This window comes from Lemur catta, chromosome 5 (genome assembly GCF_020740605.2).
Source record: "Lemur catta isolate mLemCat1 chromosome 5, mLemCat1.pri, whole genome shotgun sequence".
NCBI classification, from domain to species: Eukaryota; Metazoa; Chordata; class Mammalia; order Primates; family Lemuridae; genus Lemur; species Lemur catta.
The window spans coordinates 66,062,068-66,079,660 of NC_059132.1; the positions used below are offsets into that span (position 1 = coordinate 66,062,068).

A 17,593-nucleotide genomic window follows, 5' to 3' on the forward strand; every position below is an offset into this window, starting at 1 on the left:
CTATCAGTAATTTTGGCAAAGGCAGTTTCAGTGGAGTAATGTTTTTGACAACTGGATTTCAGAGGGTTGAAGAATCAAGAGAAGGTGAGAAGGAGTTGACATGTGGGGAGAGGGAGGACATGCTTGCCAAAATGTTGCCTACGGAGCAGTAAGCACGTCAGCCACTATGGAGGGAGCACAAAACCAAGAGATGGATTTTTTAAACTGGAGATAAACATAAAAGAGTTCTTAAGAATCAGTAAGATGAGCAACCAGTGGAAAAACATATAATAGGAAATAGAAAAAATAATTCATAATATATGCAAATAGTCAATAACCATGCCCAAAATTCTACCTTATAAGAAATGTAAAAAATGAAAACTTAAACAATAGTCTAATACCAATGTTATCCTCTTAAATTGGCATTCAAAACATACTAGTAGTGAAATAGTTTGATATAATATCCTGGAGGGCAATTTATATATATCAGAAGTCTTAAATATGTCATACAACGTCTCTCTTAAATTTTATTTCTGAGAATTTACCTTAATGAAATAATCATGAATGTGAACAATATTTTTCTACATAAATTTTGGGCACAGAATTGTGTGTAACAGAGAAAACAAAATATAAAACCTAAAACAGTAACACTTCCAGAAGAAAATATAGGAGAAAACCTGTATGACTTTGAGATAGGCAAAAAATATATATGACATCAAAATCAAGCAAAATTTCTAATAGTTGGGTGGTGAAAAAGATTTCAGTTGAGCCATATGATGGCATATATGGAACTATCAGAAATAAATTATGATACATTAAGTTTAAAAAACAGATATCATTGAAGTATGTTAGTATAATCTTTTTTTTATTTAAAAAGAAAACTTACTCAACATTTTACTGAAGGTTCTACCCAGTTCAATAAAGCAAAAATAAAAATAAAAATAAAAACACACAGATTGGAAATGATTAAGTAAAGTGATATTTATTCACAGATGACATGATTATCAATGTAAAAAATTTGACGGAATCTACCAAAAAGCTACTGGGACTAATAAGTGAATTTAGCAAATTTGCAGGATATAAGCTCAATATATAAAAATCAAATGTATTTCTGTATATTAAAAGCAAGCTATTGTAAGTTGGAATCTTTAAAAAAATTATTTGCATTAGCATTTAAATTATTAAATAACTACTCAGGAATAAATATGACAAAAAATACACAAGACCGTACATTGAAGCCAACAAAACATTGCTGAGAGAAATTAAAAACCTGAATGAATGGAGAGATCTACCGTATTAATTCATTTGGAAGACGCAATATTGTGAAGAGGTCAAATTCTCCCCCCAAACTGACCTACAGATTCAACATAATACCAATAAAATTTTCAGCAGGCATTTTTAAAATAAATTATCAATTATAAATTGATAATTATAAAATTCACATGAAATACAAAGGAACTAGAATAGCCAAATAAACTTTATGATAAAGAAGGATAAAATTGAAGCCTGATTTAAGGACATATTATAAAGCTACAGGAAAAAGGGCAATGTTGCATAGTTGTCAAGACTGACAAGTAAATCAACGGACCAGAATAGAGAGTCCGGAAATAGACCCACACATATACAGTCAACTGATTTTTGATTTTTGACAAAGGTGCAAAAGCAAGTCAGTAGGGAAAGGATGGTCTTTTTTTTTTTTTTTTTTTTTTTTTTAAGAACTGGGGTCTTGCTCTGTCACCCAGGCTGGAGTGCAATGGTCTAATCATAGCTCACTGCAGTCTGCAGTCTTGAACTCCTAGGCTGAAACAATTCTCCCACCTCAGCTTCCTGAGTCTGGAATTTCAGGAGTAAGCCACTGTGCCTGAATCAGTGTTCTTAATAAACACAGAAAAAAATTATTATCCATATCTCTATCTCACACCATATATAAAAATTAACTCAAAATGTATCCTACAAGTATAAAAACCTAAAATTGTAACACTTCTACAAGAAAACATAGGAGAAAACCTTTATAACTTTGGGTTAGGCAAAGATACTTAGATATGACACCAAAAGCAAGAACCGTAAGGGAACAAATTTATATATTGGACTTTGTCAAAATTCAAAACATCTGCTCTTCAAAAGTTATTGTTAAAAATGAATTGACAAGCCACATATGGGGAAATAATATTTCCAAATCATATATCTGATAAAAGACTGGTATCGTACATAAAGAAAGACATCTGAAAATTCAAAAATGAGAAAATAATCCAATAAATTTTAAAATGGGCAGGAAATTTTAACAGATATGTTACTAAAGAAAATACATAGATGGCAAATAATCACATAAAACGATGTTCAACATTGTCATTAGAAAAATGCAAATTAGAAAGAATCATAATGACCTACCACTACACACCTAATAGAATGGCTAACATTAGAAAGACGAGATCATACCCAGGGTTGGGACAGAGTGAAGGAACTAGAACCCTCACAAACTGCTGATGGGAAGATAACATGGCACAACCACTTCAGAAAACCATTTGACAGTTTTTTAAAAAGGTAAACACACACATCGCATACAGTCTAGCCATTCCACCCTAGGCATTTATCCAACAGAAATAGAAATGTATGTTCATACAAAGACTTGCACATGAATGTTCATATCAGCTTTATTTTTAGTAGCCCTAAACGGAAAAAAAAAACCCAAATGCTCATTAACAGATGAATGAATAAACAAATTGTGATATAGCCGTATAATGGATACTATCAGCAATAAAAGAAATAAATACTATGTGGCTCCTGTCATTTAAACAATGTCTCTCAAAGTGGTCCTTGTTAGGACTATTCTCCAAGTTCTTCCTGAGCAACAAGACCTCTGTCTGTGAGGCAGCTTCTCATTGCTGTCACCCAGGCTCCCAGCAGGGATGGATTTTTCTCCTTCCATCCTCTGACCTCTACTAAGTTCGAAGGAACCTGCCTTTCTACTTTCCTAATTGCCAGCTAGTCCCCGTATCTCCCACCACATTCTGCTAGTGCTCCAAAGACACGAAGATACACAGGAACTCAAATTCCATTTTAAAGTGGTCGGAATGTTTACATTTTATGCCTTTGTACGTATACATAAAGAATAAAAAAGATGGAAGATATACATTGTAAATGGGATTATCAATGATTTTATTTGTTTTACTTTTCTATATTTTAATAAAACTAATCAGCTATCGTAAAATAAAAGTTGGGAGAGACGTAGAAGCAGGTTTTCACTTTGAAGGGAAAGGGGTAATATATATATAGAGAGAGAGAGAAGTTAAAAATAAATAAAAGAATATAATCGAAGGGTCATGGGGAATGATTAATTTGGACCGTGGAAGGACATTCTGTCCTTGTAAATAAGAGGAAAGGAAGTGAGAAGGGCGTGATGCTGTTATAAACACGGGTTTAGTCTGAGGACAGGAAGTTAAGGGAGTTTACCTCATGAGGGTATCGATGTTGTCTGAAGTAGAAATCATATTTAGTAACATCCACCATCAAGACCCCATTTCCTGGCTCTTTCTTTTCATTCCCCAGAGTACTTGTAGGGGCTTCGAGCTGGTCACGCTCTCTCTAGTTCATCCTCCACACAGCTACAAGAATGGCCTTTCTAAAACCCTCGCAACCCCAAAGCCTTCTTACCTTACTTCTTAGAGATTTGCTTAAACTTAGCTCAAATTTCAAAACTGTGCCCTGGGACGATCCACATCCCTCATCTGCTTTCTGCAAGTGCCTGCAGCTTATTGTCTCTGTTTCTGCACACTTGGTCTATGCTGGCCGTCCCTCCTTGGGTTGTGTGTAAATCTGGGTTCAAAGATCAGTCACTTCATAGATTTTGTCCCCAAGTCCGCCCACCTCAGCACTTGCTGAGTTCGGCAGCAGCAGAGGAGAAATTCCCTCAGGAAGCCAGACAGCTTCCCTCCTTCTCCCCAGTTCTCCCCAACTCACTCCACCTTCTCAGAAAGACAGAACTCTTCCTATTGTGTCATTTGGAAGAAGTCAGCTGATACTCGTGTCCCTTGTGGTCTTGCTTTCCACCCCAAGTCATCATAAAGAAATTTCTTTTGAACAAATTTCATGAAGGAAACCTGGGAAGAGCACTTTCTCCTTCTCCCTACTCATTAAACCATTCATGGCTACTACACGCCCCGTGTTTCCTGGCTTTGGATCCTAATCAGGGGTCTTCATCATCTGGTCCTGCTCCCCACCCTTCCCCCTCACCTGTGCCCTTTACCTCAGGCTCAGACACTCAGTCTTCACAGTTTCCTCAGACAAATCTATTCCACACGACACCCAAAGTTCACCTCCTCCTCTTTCACCTTTGTCATCCTCAGCTCAAGCACTGGAAGCCTTTTATGTTCCTCAATAGAAAGGAGATGTTTAAATGGGAATATTAAACCTTTCTGCTCCATTTTCTACGTGGATACTGATCTTTTCCCCTTTGCTTTTTATAAGAACAGATTATTGGAATAATATTAGATTGGTTTAGTATTTAATTTCTATCCCCTTGCTGGGATCCAATGGTGCTAGAGAAACTGACAATTGATCTGCAGTGGAGAAAAGTGTTCATTGCCAGGATTAACAAATAATAATCATAATAGTAAATAACAGGAATGAAGGACATAGGGAAAAAAGCAAGGCTAATCCATTTTTAATAGTTTTCCGAAGAGAAAAGAAAGAAAAATGACACACTTTTAAATGGAGTTTCTCTCATATTCACTTCTCTTGAGCTTTAGTAAGAAAAATGGAATCTGTTCCAGAATGTGAAAAATTATCACCTGTGTTTCAAGAAATTGCAGACACAGAGCATGCATCCCTCAGGGATCATCACAAGAAACAGACTCCCTTGGCATGGGCTCCCAAAAGCCCAGAATGAAGCATTCAGATGTCCTTGGAACAGAAATGAGATTCTTAGCACCCCCTCAACACCCCAATCCCCACAAGCTTGCTTTGGTTCAAACCAACTTCTCCCTAATTGGAGGGAAACTAGATTTGGGGATGGCAGGCTAAGACAGAGCTGCCTTTCTTACATAGCAGAATATTGGAGCAAAATTCAGTGTTCCCATGTAAACATGAATGAGCATTTCACATTCTCTCCTACCACTCGGTAGGCTAAGAATCAGTGTTTGGGACTTAGAATCCATTCTAAATGCTGGAAATGAAGAAATCTGGCCAGTCGTGGTTGCACAGTCATTCTTTGATTTCCAAACATACCGAGTTCCTGAACCACAAGTTTCATTTCCAGCCTGTGGAGATTATGTGTATTAGTACCTCCAGCCCTTCCCTGGCCCAGTGCTTCCTTGTTTTTAAGTCAGTATGCCACTATTAAATCAATTCAAGAGAGAGCAGTTTAAAGCAAGAGGTTTAATCTAGAAAGAATCTCAGATCTCTTTGCAAATCCAATGAAAATCATAGACCTCTTCCCAGAAAAAGTAAATGCACATAATATTTTGCGTATGATTACCAAATGTGTATACCCCTAGAAACCCCTAAGGAATCATTTGTGTAAAAAACAAATGTCTTCAGTTTTAGGGCAAAATTTTCAGTTTTAGGACAAAACCTTTGTTGAAAGGTTGAGTCTATTACGTGCCCAAAACAAGTTTAAATGTGATATATTGAATCCATTAATTATGCTTATATCAAAGTACTGATTTTGAGATATATTAACTAAAACACTTTTTTGAAATGTTTTAAAATATTATTATATCCAAATATATTTACTTTAAAGTATTATTATATCCCAAACTGAAATCAGTATTTAGAGACATTAAAGTTTCATTGGCTGACATTTAACTGAAGGAGAATATGTATTTATCAGATGTATTTTAAATTTTTATGTGGCTAAAAGACTCTGAGACTAAAAAAAGAAAAAAATTCAACCCAATCTCATTACACACAATGTTCATATGTGACGCTGCTGTTAAAACAGGGTGGAAATTGGATGCAAGAATTTTTTGACCTATGAAAATAAGCATTGACAGCAGGTTGTCCGTAGATGAGCTTGCCGTGGCTGTGTGTGGCAGAGGGTGCCAAGGAGAAACTTCCCTTCTTCTTTGCTGCCACCCAAAGGAATACTATGGAAAGATATTTCTGCACACACACAAATAATAAAATATAATTGAGAAACGGAGAGAAGCACTTATGAGACCAAAGCCTATTATGTCCTATTGATGGACAATTATACATACAGTCCCCTCTGCTAAAAAATACACTACATTTCATAATTGTGACCCTAATATAAACTTCATGAAAGCAGAAATCTCCTGTTGCCTAGCACCTAGAACAATGTCTGACACATTATGATGCTTTAATAATTAGCTCATGAATGAAAAATGTAATAATAACTCGTGTATTACACTGGGCAAACCGATTCCGTGTTCTCAGCCTCAATTTCTTCATCTAGAAAATTATGGGGTAAAATTGTGTCTTTTCAAAAGTCTTGCTTCTAATATCCCCAGTCTCTGTGATTGTGCTCAGTGCACGGACATTTTCTCCTGAACTGCAAGGCTGTGATCATTTCGGGCACAAAGAGTGACCTCTGGCCTGTGTGGACCTCACGTGTGCTGTGGGGGTTCCCTGGAGAGAAAAGACGGAAGTCACACAACAGAAACGGGTTTGGGGAAGAACAACATCGATGGCAGCGTCAGTTCCAAAATCCTAGGCAAGGGCTTGAATCTACAGGGAAGAAGGAATACGCAGCCTTATGAACTGTAATCCAATTATTCCATTTGTTTTCTTTTTTCTTTATGAAGCCACAGTTTATAATTAAATACCTTCATAGAGACAGCACCTTACGTTTTCTGCTGGTTCAACATACCGGAAGCAGTAGTATACTGACTTCTCCTCCAGAGTGTATGGTATAATATTTTTCACCATAACCTCCAAGAGAAAACAATCAAGTATTGGTTAGATTTTTTAAAGAAATTTTGTTTCAGTGAATGAATTAATTAAATCTTTAAGTACTTTGTGTTCTTACATGACAATATTAAATCAATTCAGATTTATGTGGTTTTTTGGAGGGGGAAGGAGGTGGAAATATGTTCATTCTTGTGAAAAAGTATCAGACATTATATTGCCTCTCTAAAATGTTTCCCTCAACTTTTCTTTCCTTAGGGAAGTAATTCTCAAACTTCAGCATACAAAAAAATCACTCAGAGTGCTTGGTAAGAATGCAGGTTCCTAGGTCTCCACCCCCAGATATGGATTTATGGATCTAGAAATTTGTAATTTTGCCTGTTACCCCGACAGTTCTAATGCAGATATGCCTAAGTACAACATATTGTATCTCCCCTCAGGGCAGAGCTATAAAATAAGCAGTTTTCCTTTTCTCTCTTTTCCGCCCAGATCATCTTCATGTGTGATGTCATTGCTCCCTCTAGTGGATGATTTCACTCAGCAAAATTTTTTTCTATCTTACACATACCTTGCTCAAAACTTTTTAGGAAATCCCATCTGTAATGAAAACCTTGAAAGGAAAAAACAAGAGGTCAGGAAAAAGTTTATAAGGAAAATTATTTGAGTAATCTAACATCAAACTCAGATATATTTACATAATGAATATGTAATATACATATATTTCATAGAGAAATATTTAATCCTGATATAGTTGCTTGAATATAATGTAGCTAAGTGGTTTTATAAAAGTAATTCAATAACTTTTAATCTACTGCCCACAATATTTTTAGGATATTTGTACCTGTAGGATCGATATTATCACACCCCATTTTTCTAATAAACTTCCGGGACATCAACACAACTCGATCTTCCTAATTGCTCCCATCTTAGCATCTTTTCAGTCCTGGGTGGTCCTTCTGACACCTGTTCCTGTTGGCTCCGAAGATCCACAGCTCTTTACAAGATCACAAAAATCTTGGGTGCCTATTTTGCACTTTGTGGCTTCTATCTCTCTGATAAACTTTGTTAACAAGGACTATCAATTACTTCAAGAGTCACAGACTCAGTTGCCCTCAGTTGCCCACAGTTGCCACACAGGTGATATATATGAGCCAAGTGAGCTGGTTGTAAAACAAACAGAGTGAGTGGTGGGGACTCAGGCAAACTGAGTTTGCTACATTTAAACGAATTCAAAGAAGAGGAATTTTTTTTTTCAGGATATTATGGGAGTACAGACATTTTGATTACACGTTATGATTTTGCCACACCCAAACCATGATTTGAGGTGTGCCCTTCCCCCCTACAATGCTTACCACATCCATTAGTTGTGAGTTTACCCAGGCCCAACCCACCAACCCCCAAAGAATATTACTACTGTGTGAGCACCTCAGTGTTGATCAGTTAGTGCTAATTTGATGTGAGTACATGTGATGCTTATTCTTCCATTCTTGTGATACCTCACTTTGAAGGATGGGCTCAAGCTCTACCCAGGATAATATAAGAGGTGCTAGATCACCGTCATTTTTTATAATTGACTAGTGTTCCATTGTATACATATACCATATTTTATTAATCCACTCATGGATTGATGGGCATTTGGGTTGTTTCCACATCCTTGCAATAGTGAATTGTGCTGCCATAAACATTCGAGTGCAGATGTCTTTATTATAGAATGATTTTGTTCCTTTGGGTAGATGGCTAGTAGTGCTATTGCTGGATCAAATGGTATTTCTATTTTTAGCTCTTTGAGTTATCTCCAAATTCTTTTCCACAGAGGTTGCACTAATTTGCAGTCCCACCAGCAGTTTGAGAGTGTTCCTGTCTCTCCACATCCTCGCCAGCATTTGTTGTTTTGGGATTTTTTGATAAAGGCCAATCTCACTGGGATTAGGTGATATCTCATTGTGGTTTTGATTTGCATTTCCCTAATTATTAGATATGCTGAGCATTTTTTATATGTTTGCTGGCCATTATTCTGTCTTCTTTAAAAAAGTTTCTGTTCATGTCCTTTGTCCATTTATTGATGGGGTTGTTTGATTTTTTCTTGTTGATTTTTTTTGAGTTCTAGGTAGATTCTTGTTATCAGCCCTTTATTGAATGTGTAGAGAGCAAATATTTTCTCCCATTCTGTAGGCTGTCTATTCACTCTAATGATAGTTCCCTTGGCTGTGCAAAAGCTTTTTCATTTGATCAGGTCCCATTTATTTATTTTTGTTACTGCTGTGATTGCTTTGGGGGTAGAAGAGGAATTTTTTTAAAGCCCTTTATGGACTTAATAAAACATCTCTGAACTATATGAAGCTTTGTTTCATAAACTAGCTAGGAACCCTGATTTATGTGCCACTTACTGTGTGCAAATTATCTATGTATATTATCTCGTACAATTCTAGCAAACCCTGTACAAAAGATAGTATTGTTATCCCAGTTTTACCAGTGATGAAACTGAGATGTTAGATTACATTATTTGCCCCAAGTCAGACAGGGGTCTCTAATCCAGGTCTGCCTAACCCAGGAGTCTAAGCTCTCAGTGTCTTCACTCCAATGCTTCTCTGACCATATGGCTTTTTGCCTGTTCCACTTGACTCTCACGTTGTGCCTTTCTCCTCACCCACTATCCCCGACCCCCTGCTCCTACCACAAGTCTCTGCTCCATCTCGCTCTTTCTAATATCTTCCATTTCCTCCTGGCCTCTGACTCTTCTAGTATCCTTCAGTTGGACAGTTTGTCATCTGGCAGTTAACACCTCTCTCTGCAGCTGCACTGTGCATCATGTCTCTTACAGCACCACTGAGTCACAATTCTTAGTAACGTATTCCTCACATTGTAAACTAACGTGACAAGCATATCAATACAATGGATGTTTACTACTATTGCTTTAAATAAGTGCACCTTTTCTTAGAGCTTTAAAATGGTATTTCAACCATGCTTGGATTTTTGTTATAGTTGCATTTTCCCTGCTACCACCCCTCTACTTTTCTACTCAACTCAGCTGATCCAAGTACTATTGTAAATACTGTAAAGTCATGTGAGGTTTTCTGGGTTAAAGCACTATTATATCAGCCTCAAAAAAAAATTTTTTTTTTAAAGTAAGAGCTCTCGTGTAGAAATCCAAGTGAATTACCTTTTGAGGAAAATGGCCATTTCTTTCACTTATTCCATTCTCAGGTGGTTTCTCGGATTTTGCAATCACTGAAGTGGTCAGATTAGCATCCCCGGGGCTGTGTTGGGACCTTGCACTCAGACTGCTTCTTCTGTCCTGCTTCATTCATGGAAGACATAATTCTAACCCACACACCTATATTAATGCTTTCAGTTTATTTGGAATGTTTGAGTCCCTTTAAATTTTTGTGAAATTTGTCACCCAGAACAGTATTTTGGGAGAAGACATGAAACCTTAACATAACATTTTGTATTAGACAAAAGGAAAGAGAAGTTACTGGAGCATGTGTTATAACCTGTGATATCTGTTTCATTCTTAAAAGAAAATAAGCCACCATTGTGCCTTCTTAGATGACGCTGTCTAGCATATGCAAAGTAACTCATCCACTTACCCTGCTCATCTTTGTTCACATAGTTAACAAAAACAGACTATATTTCCCTGCTATGAGATTCAATATTCACACAATTCTATTTGTACTTGGAAAACAGATGGGGGGCTTTGGCTGACTTAATTCTGCATGAGCAGATCCCATCTTCATCCCTTTATTAATGAGATGTTGTCAACATGCTGCATTTATCTAGACGGTAAAGACAATTGAAGTCTAATTGGATATGGTGCTGCAAGTTCCAAGTTATGACAATCACTAAAATTTATTGAATTCTTTGTGACTGATATTGTTCTGCATTTACATGCATTAAGTCACTTAGACTTTACCATGCAAGGTAGGTGCTATTCTTATCACCATTTTGCAGATGAGGAAATGGAAGAACAAAGAAATAATTCACCCAAGGTCACATAGTACTTAGTGGCAGAGCTAGAATTTGAACACAGGGCCCTTATTCTTTTCTCTTCTTTTCTTTTCTTTTCTTTTCTTTTCTTTTCTTTTCTTTTCTTTTCTTTTCATTTCATTTCATTTCAAAATATTATAGTGGTACACACTTTTTGGTTACAGTTGTTTTTATACAGTTTGAGTCAAAGTTGTAAGTGTGCCTTTCACTCAGATAGTGTGCATTGCACCCATTAGGTGTGAATTTACTCATCCCCTCCTCCTCCCCCCACCTACTTGATTTCCATTGAGTTTTGCTTCCATATGTGCACATAAGTGTTGATAGACTAGTTCCAATTTAGTATTGAGTACATGCAGTGTTTGTTTTTCCATTCTTGTGACACTTCATTTAGAACAATGGTCTCCAGTTCCATCTGGGTTGTTACAAATGATACTAGATCATCTTTTCACGGCTGAGTGGTACTCCATGGTATACATATATCGCATTTGACTAATCCACTCATGTATTGGGGGACACTTGGGTTGTTTCCACATCTTTGAGATTGTGAATTGTGCTACTATAAACATTCAAGTGTAACTGTCTTTTTTATAAAATGTCTTTTGTCCTTTGGGTAAATACCTAGTAGTGGGATTGCTGGATCAAATGGTAGGCCTACTTTTAGTTCTTTGAGGTATCTCCATACTACTTTCCATATAAGTTGTACTATTTGCAGTCCCACCAACAGTGTATAAGTGTTCCTTTCTCTCCACATTGATGCCAGCATCTTTTTTGGGGGGACTTTTTGATAAGAGCCATTCTCACTGGAGTTAGATGATATCTCATTATGATTTTGATTTGCATTTCCCTGATGATTAGAGATGTTGAGTATTTTTTCATATGTTTGTTGGCCATTAGTCTATCTTCATTTGAAAAGTTTCTGTTCATGTCTTTTGCCCACTTTTTAACAGGGTTGTTTGATTTTTTTTCTTGCTTATTTGCTTGAGTTCTTTGTAGGTTTTGGTAATGAGCCCTTTATTGGGTATGTAGCATAGTGCCCTCAGTCTTAACAAGTAGACCTTGGATCACAGGCAGAATGCACTGCAAAATTTCATGATTCACTCCTCAGTTATGAATTCAACAAGGCCTGGGTAAGTATATTGGGAACTAGCTTGCCCAGATGAATCTGTTAAGCAACCAACACTGAAAACTGCTTCTTATTATAAAGGACTTCTGGAACTGAATAATTGTCATTATTACTCCCTTCCATGCTCAGGGAGTGCCCCTTACTCACTAGTTCAGAATGCATAAGGAGACTCAAACTGAGTGGTAGCAAAATAAGCCATTGATTTCAGGTTCTCAGGTATTCCTCTTTTTTGTGGGACAGTTTATAAATCAATTTTCAACAAGACTGCCAATTGCTTGCAGTGTTATCTTTACCCTAACCTGAGTATCAAAGATATCTTTATTCTACCCTGGGTATCAATAACTCCTTCTGCCAATTCTAAATAAATATGTGTACAAACTATCCCAAGATTGTAGTCATCCATCTGTTATTTATATTTGGATTGGATACCTACCAGGTTCATCTGGACATATGGCCCCTACCTCACTGTTTCCACTTGAAATTTCTTTCAATGTAGATCCTAACCGCTGGTGCAGTATAAGTCCATTTGCCTCATGTGCCATTATCAAGAGAAAGAGAGGAGCTGCATTCAATTAGAAATTATATATAATATCCCTTCACATTGGGCCAAGAACAGAAAACACCAAATAATTATCATGGGTGGACCCAAGGTGGAAGAGAACTAGGAGGAAAAAGATTTTCTAGGAAATTATAGTAGACTCACAGAGAATTTGTGGATATTACATCTGAGGTTTTGACTCTCAATAGAAAAGCCAGGAACCCATGTGCGTTCTTGTTTGTAATTCTATGGGGGGACAAGTTTGCACTGTGCACACTTTCTGACGAGTGTCCAATAGTAAGGACCTTAACTACTCAGTGAACTTACCCCACTGCCCACCGCCTACATGGCTTTCTGATTTCTTCCATATCATCAGGTTCGTAGCAGATTTCATTAAAAGTCTAAAGAGGTCAGATATTTCTTCTGGTGTTTTTAAATACATTTTTAAAAGGGAACTTATTTGCCATAAGGCATGTCTGTGAATTTGAAGATTCATTAAGCTCTCAAGAGTTACTTCTCATAATTAAGTGTCTGTTGTTTAGTTCCCTTTCAAAGCATTGGAAGTTGTAACTAATATAACTAGATTTTAATAGGTTTTCCTGTTACCCTAAACACTAATTTTAAAATTAAAAAATGAAACAGTTTGTTTTAGTGATTAATGCACTAACTCCAAACCACTGTATTTTATCTCAAACAAATTCACTGATTTTGTAAATTTTTTCACTCAACCTGAAAGATTTACATCACAGCCAGAAAACCAAATTTGTTCATTGATTTCCCTTCCCTGGACTACTAATTAGTTTGTGACAGGTAGTGACAAGTGCTTACCTCTAATATAGACTCCACTGAGGTCACGATGCAACTCTGCTGTGTCATTCCTTAGACAGGTTTTAACAAACTTTAGCTTGCATCAGAATCACCTGAAGCCTTGTTAAAACCTTTCCTATCACAAAATCTTTTGTGAACTGCTATTCAATTTCAGCATCACAATTATGAAACCAAAGCACTTTCATGACAGCTTTGTTCAAGTAAGATTTCTATTCTTATCATCTCGATCCATTCCTCACCGTGAAAGTTTGCAAAACTTATTGGAACTTTGTTTACAAACCTGAAAAGACAATATTACGAAAGGTATTTTATAAAAATGCATGGATTTCTGCCGGTTCCAGGCAGTGAATATTGCATGCAGTAATGTAATCGTCCAGAAGAGGGAACTGTGGCATTACATTTGCTTGTGTGTCGTCTAGTGAGTTTCAGAATGGTTCCTGTAGGGATTTATAAAGTGGAAACGGTTGATGGTGCCCTTACACTTCACTTCTCCTTGAAACATTACTGAGATTTACAAGTGACAACCTCAGAGCGTCTATTGTCTGGAACTAGATGAGTCTTTACAAATGCTTTGTCCTGTCCTTGACAGATCCACTGATGTTTTTGAGGCTCATTTGTTTTGAATAGTGTATTCCGGCCATTTCATCAAATTGCTCCGTAGATATAAGAAGCCCCAGTTTTAAGGTGTTTTTAAGCCACTTTTACAAATGAGGGTTGACTTGGTATGAATATTTTGTTGCTGAAGTTATTCTCTTCCACTTAGAACACTTCAGAAATTTAATCACATGAAGCTATTTTTCTGAACCATCCTACGCTTTTTATTTGGCTATATTAAATACTGAGATAATTCAAGGAATATTTATTAAATCACAAAATTCTATTGCCAAATGATTATATTCTATGATTATACAAGATTATATTCTATGAGTATACATTAGCATTACAATAAATCAATCCCAAAACATGATTTTAAAAACCAGTCTTTCACAGATATGATGTGAAGTTTTGATAAAAGTCATAGTAACACTAAAATCTTCTCAAGAGTGATTAATTTAAAATAGAGTCTGAATTGCGGCATCTATTTATTCCTTAGCCACATTATTAAGATTTCTCTATTATTTTACTTGGAATAATATATAAACATAGTTTGATGCAAAACAAAGTGCAAGATGAAGTAGGACTTGTTGATTAGCTCTAACAGAGCCCTATGTGGAAAATTATGTGATGACTGGCCAGCCAGAGGAGGGTGCATGGTGTTTGTGAAGAAAACATTTTTTTTTCTCTAAAATATTTATAAAGCTCTCGGGAGCATCAAGATCATACTTCAAGTATTTTGCTGTCTTACAAATGAAATTAGTGGATCTTAATCTTTAGACTGGAAGGGAATTTAGGAATTGCCTTTTTAATTTTTTCATCAGGAATTGCATTGGGCAACAAGTAGCAGAAACCTGGGAAATGATGGCTTAATCACAGAGGCCTTTATTTTCCCTACATGTAACAGGACATCCAAAGGTGAGTGGTTGGTGACTGGGCTGAGGTCTCTCCAATTCTCAAGACTTTGCCTCAAGTGTGCAAGGTGGCTGTTGACACTCTTCCTGTTACTTACAAATTCCAGGCAGCAAAAAGAGAAAAGGGAGGAAAGGACAAACGGACAATTCTTATATCAGGAAGGCAAAAGCTCAATACCCAAGTATATATCCACTCCCATCTCATTGGTGGAAAATAGTCAATGTACACTTCTGCCAAGGAAGGTTGGAAAGGCAGCTTTAAGCTGGGCACAGCGCCAACTCTGATAGAATTGGTCTGTCAATAGAGGAAGTGGAGGATGGTTAGTCTCTTCTTCCGCCTGTCTGTCACACCCTCTGCTGCAATGTGCTCTTCATGAAGAGGCCGCAGCCAGGGCCCATTGAGAGTAAACGATTTCACCCATGTCTCAAAGCTGGTAGCAGAGCCAGGACTTTATGTAAGATAATGTACACCTGCTTGGTTTTGGTTGAGTTGTACAATGAATTCTGCATGTATGTTGGTGGAGGGGGGAAAGAGTGAGGTTTTCTGAATTTCTAAAGATTTTACTTTAGCAAGGGCATAATGTTGTAAGAATCGTGGATTATTAAAAGCTTGGCACACCAGTTCACCTCTAATAAAATCATAGGGATTTGATTTTCTTATGGAAAAAAGGAGAAGAAAAATAAAGACACAATTCCTAACATGAGATACTGCAACTATAAAAATGTTAAAATTTATTTTGGAGACTATTTCTTCGAAGTGAATATAGGAACCATTCCCTCATACAAACCTTCGCTTACTTCCGTAAAACTTGTGGTCCTCTTCCTCTCCCAGACTGAGGGAGCCCGCAGCTTTCTAAGGAGTGTGATTAAGGGGGAGTGGTCGTCATAGCAGTTACAACCCACATGGCAGCAGAAAATCAAGGCTGCTCTAACAGGGGCTTCAGAGCTTTTCTCCCATTGCTCAAATGGTAAAATTTGGTTTTTTTTTTAGAAGAGCTGGAAATAGAAAATGTTGACTTTCTCTCACAGATATCACTTATCAAATACTTGCTAAAGGTGTATAATCGAGAATGCAAAACTATGTCCAGTTATGTAATAATCCAAAAAGACAATGTCACCTGCTACTACTTCTAACCTAGTACTACAAAGAAGTGATAGGCAGGAACCCAAAAAGAAATGTTTTCTAAAAATCGTACAATATTAAAACTGTCTCATTCATGTTAACGGTGAGGAAACTACACACCTGTGAAACAGAAATCACTTGATCTAAGTCACATGGAGAATAGAAAATTATTTTTGTTTTCACTTTAATATATATATGTTCTATATAACTGCCAGTTATGATTTTATATCTCTCCAAACATGAAGACTTATTTGAATTTAACAGTGACATCTGCAATTGCAGATGTTTGAAGTTTTCCTTCCACTCATGATCTATATGAATGTCTGGGAAATAAAAGGGGAGTGAAATTTCCTAGTTGGAAATTCGGTTTCGTGTGGTTCATTTCTGCTTGCAGTGGGAGAAACTACAGATGACCACGAGTGAAAGGAGGAAAATATTCTGCTCTGTCACATTCCACGTCATCGCGATCACCTGTGTGGTTTGGTCCTTGTACGTATTGATAGACCGGACGGCAGAGGAAATCAAGCAAGGCAACGACAACGGTAAGAGCATGTCTTTCTCCTCTGTTCCCCTCTTGGATTCCAATGACGATACCCAGAAGTGGATAAGGACGCCATTTCCCCAGTTTAGGTCTTCAAGTGGGATAGACTAGCAAAAATCGGTACTTGCTGTGGAGTCCCCCCCAGTTGTGTTACTGATTAATACTCTGACTATAAAGAATTGACTGTATGGGGTCCCAAGCTGAGATGTATTTATCCAATCCATATAAAACTCGGCAGGGAGTAGTACACCGGTGGCATTCACCACTTCAGACTTTTCAGGAGCTGAGTAAGGATCAGGTTATGCCTGATGTGATAAGTCAAACAGTTATAAAAACGGAAGGGCTTTTCATTTTATTTAATTCGCCCTAGTCATTTCTTCCTGTACAGCATAAATAATACTATCACAATGGGGAATAAGTTAAAGAAATAAAAAAAAATAAGGGAAGCATGGATAGGATGACATTCTAGTGGAGAATGTTTTATAGCTTCTTAGTGCTATATAATTTGACAGAATGGGCTGGCACAATGCTCTGAAATTTTAGTCATGCGAGGGTTGATCGTGAAGGATGGTGTCAAGTCTGCAAAGAAAGACGTTTCAAAATCAGTAAGGCATATCCTAACATTTAAAGTGGATAGGTCATTTGAAACAGAAGCGAAAACAGGAAACACGATAGCTATAAAATATTATTTTCACACCTAAACGGTCCCAGTTCTGTTTCTCATCGGGCTCTGTGGGCTTCAGCATGCTGCAAATCATAGCTGGCACAACAGTGACAAACACCCCCACACGCCCCCAGGAAACAACGTTAGACCACTGAGGCCACTGAAAAGGAAAACTGTTAGATGGTAACATTTTTTTAAGTTTGTAATATTATGAAAAATGCCTGCATATCCCCCCCACGCCCCACCCCTTCAGAAAAAGAAAATTAAAGAAAAATATGGGAGGAATGAGACAAAAAGAGACAAGGAAAAGAATTAAAACAGGGGTCCCCAACCTATGATGGATTGTATGATTATTTCACTATATATTGCAGTGTAATAGTAATAGAAATAAAGTGCACAATAAATGTAATGCGCTTGAATCATTCCGAAACCATCCCC

At 37.1% G+C, this 17,593-nt stretch overlaps 1 protein-coding gene across 2 annotated transcripts in view; it reads left to right on the forward strand.

Moving 5' to 3' along the window:
* Positions 1–17,593, forward strand: part of MARCHF1 (membrane associated ring-CH-type finger 1) — a 77,313-nt gene that overhangs the window by 45,855 nt on the left and 13,865 nt on the right. For both annotated transcript variants that reach the window (XM_045552056.1, XM_045552057.1), the window contains one exon: positions 16,345–16,492. In XM_045552056.1, coding sequence (XP_045408012.1) covers positions 16,345–16,492 — 148 coding nt within the window. The remainder of the gene's footprint in view (positions 1–16,344; positions 16,493–17,593) is intronic.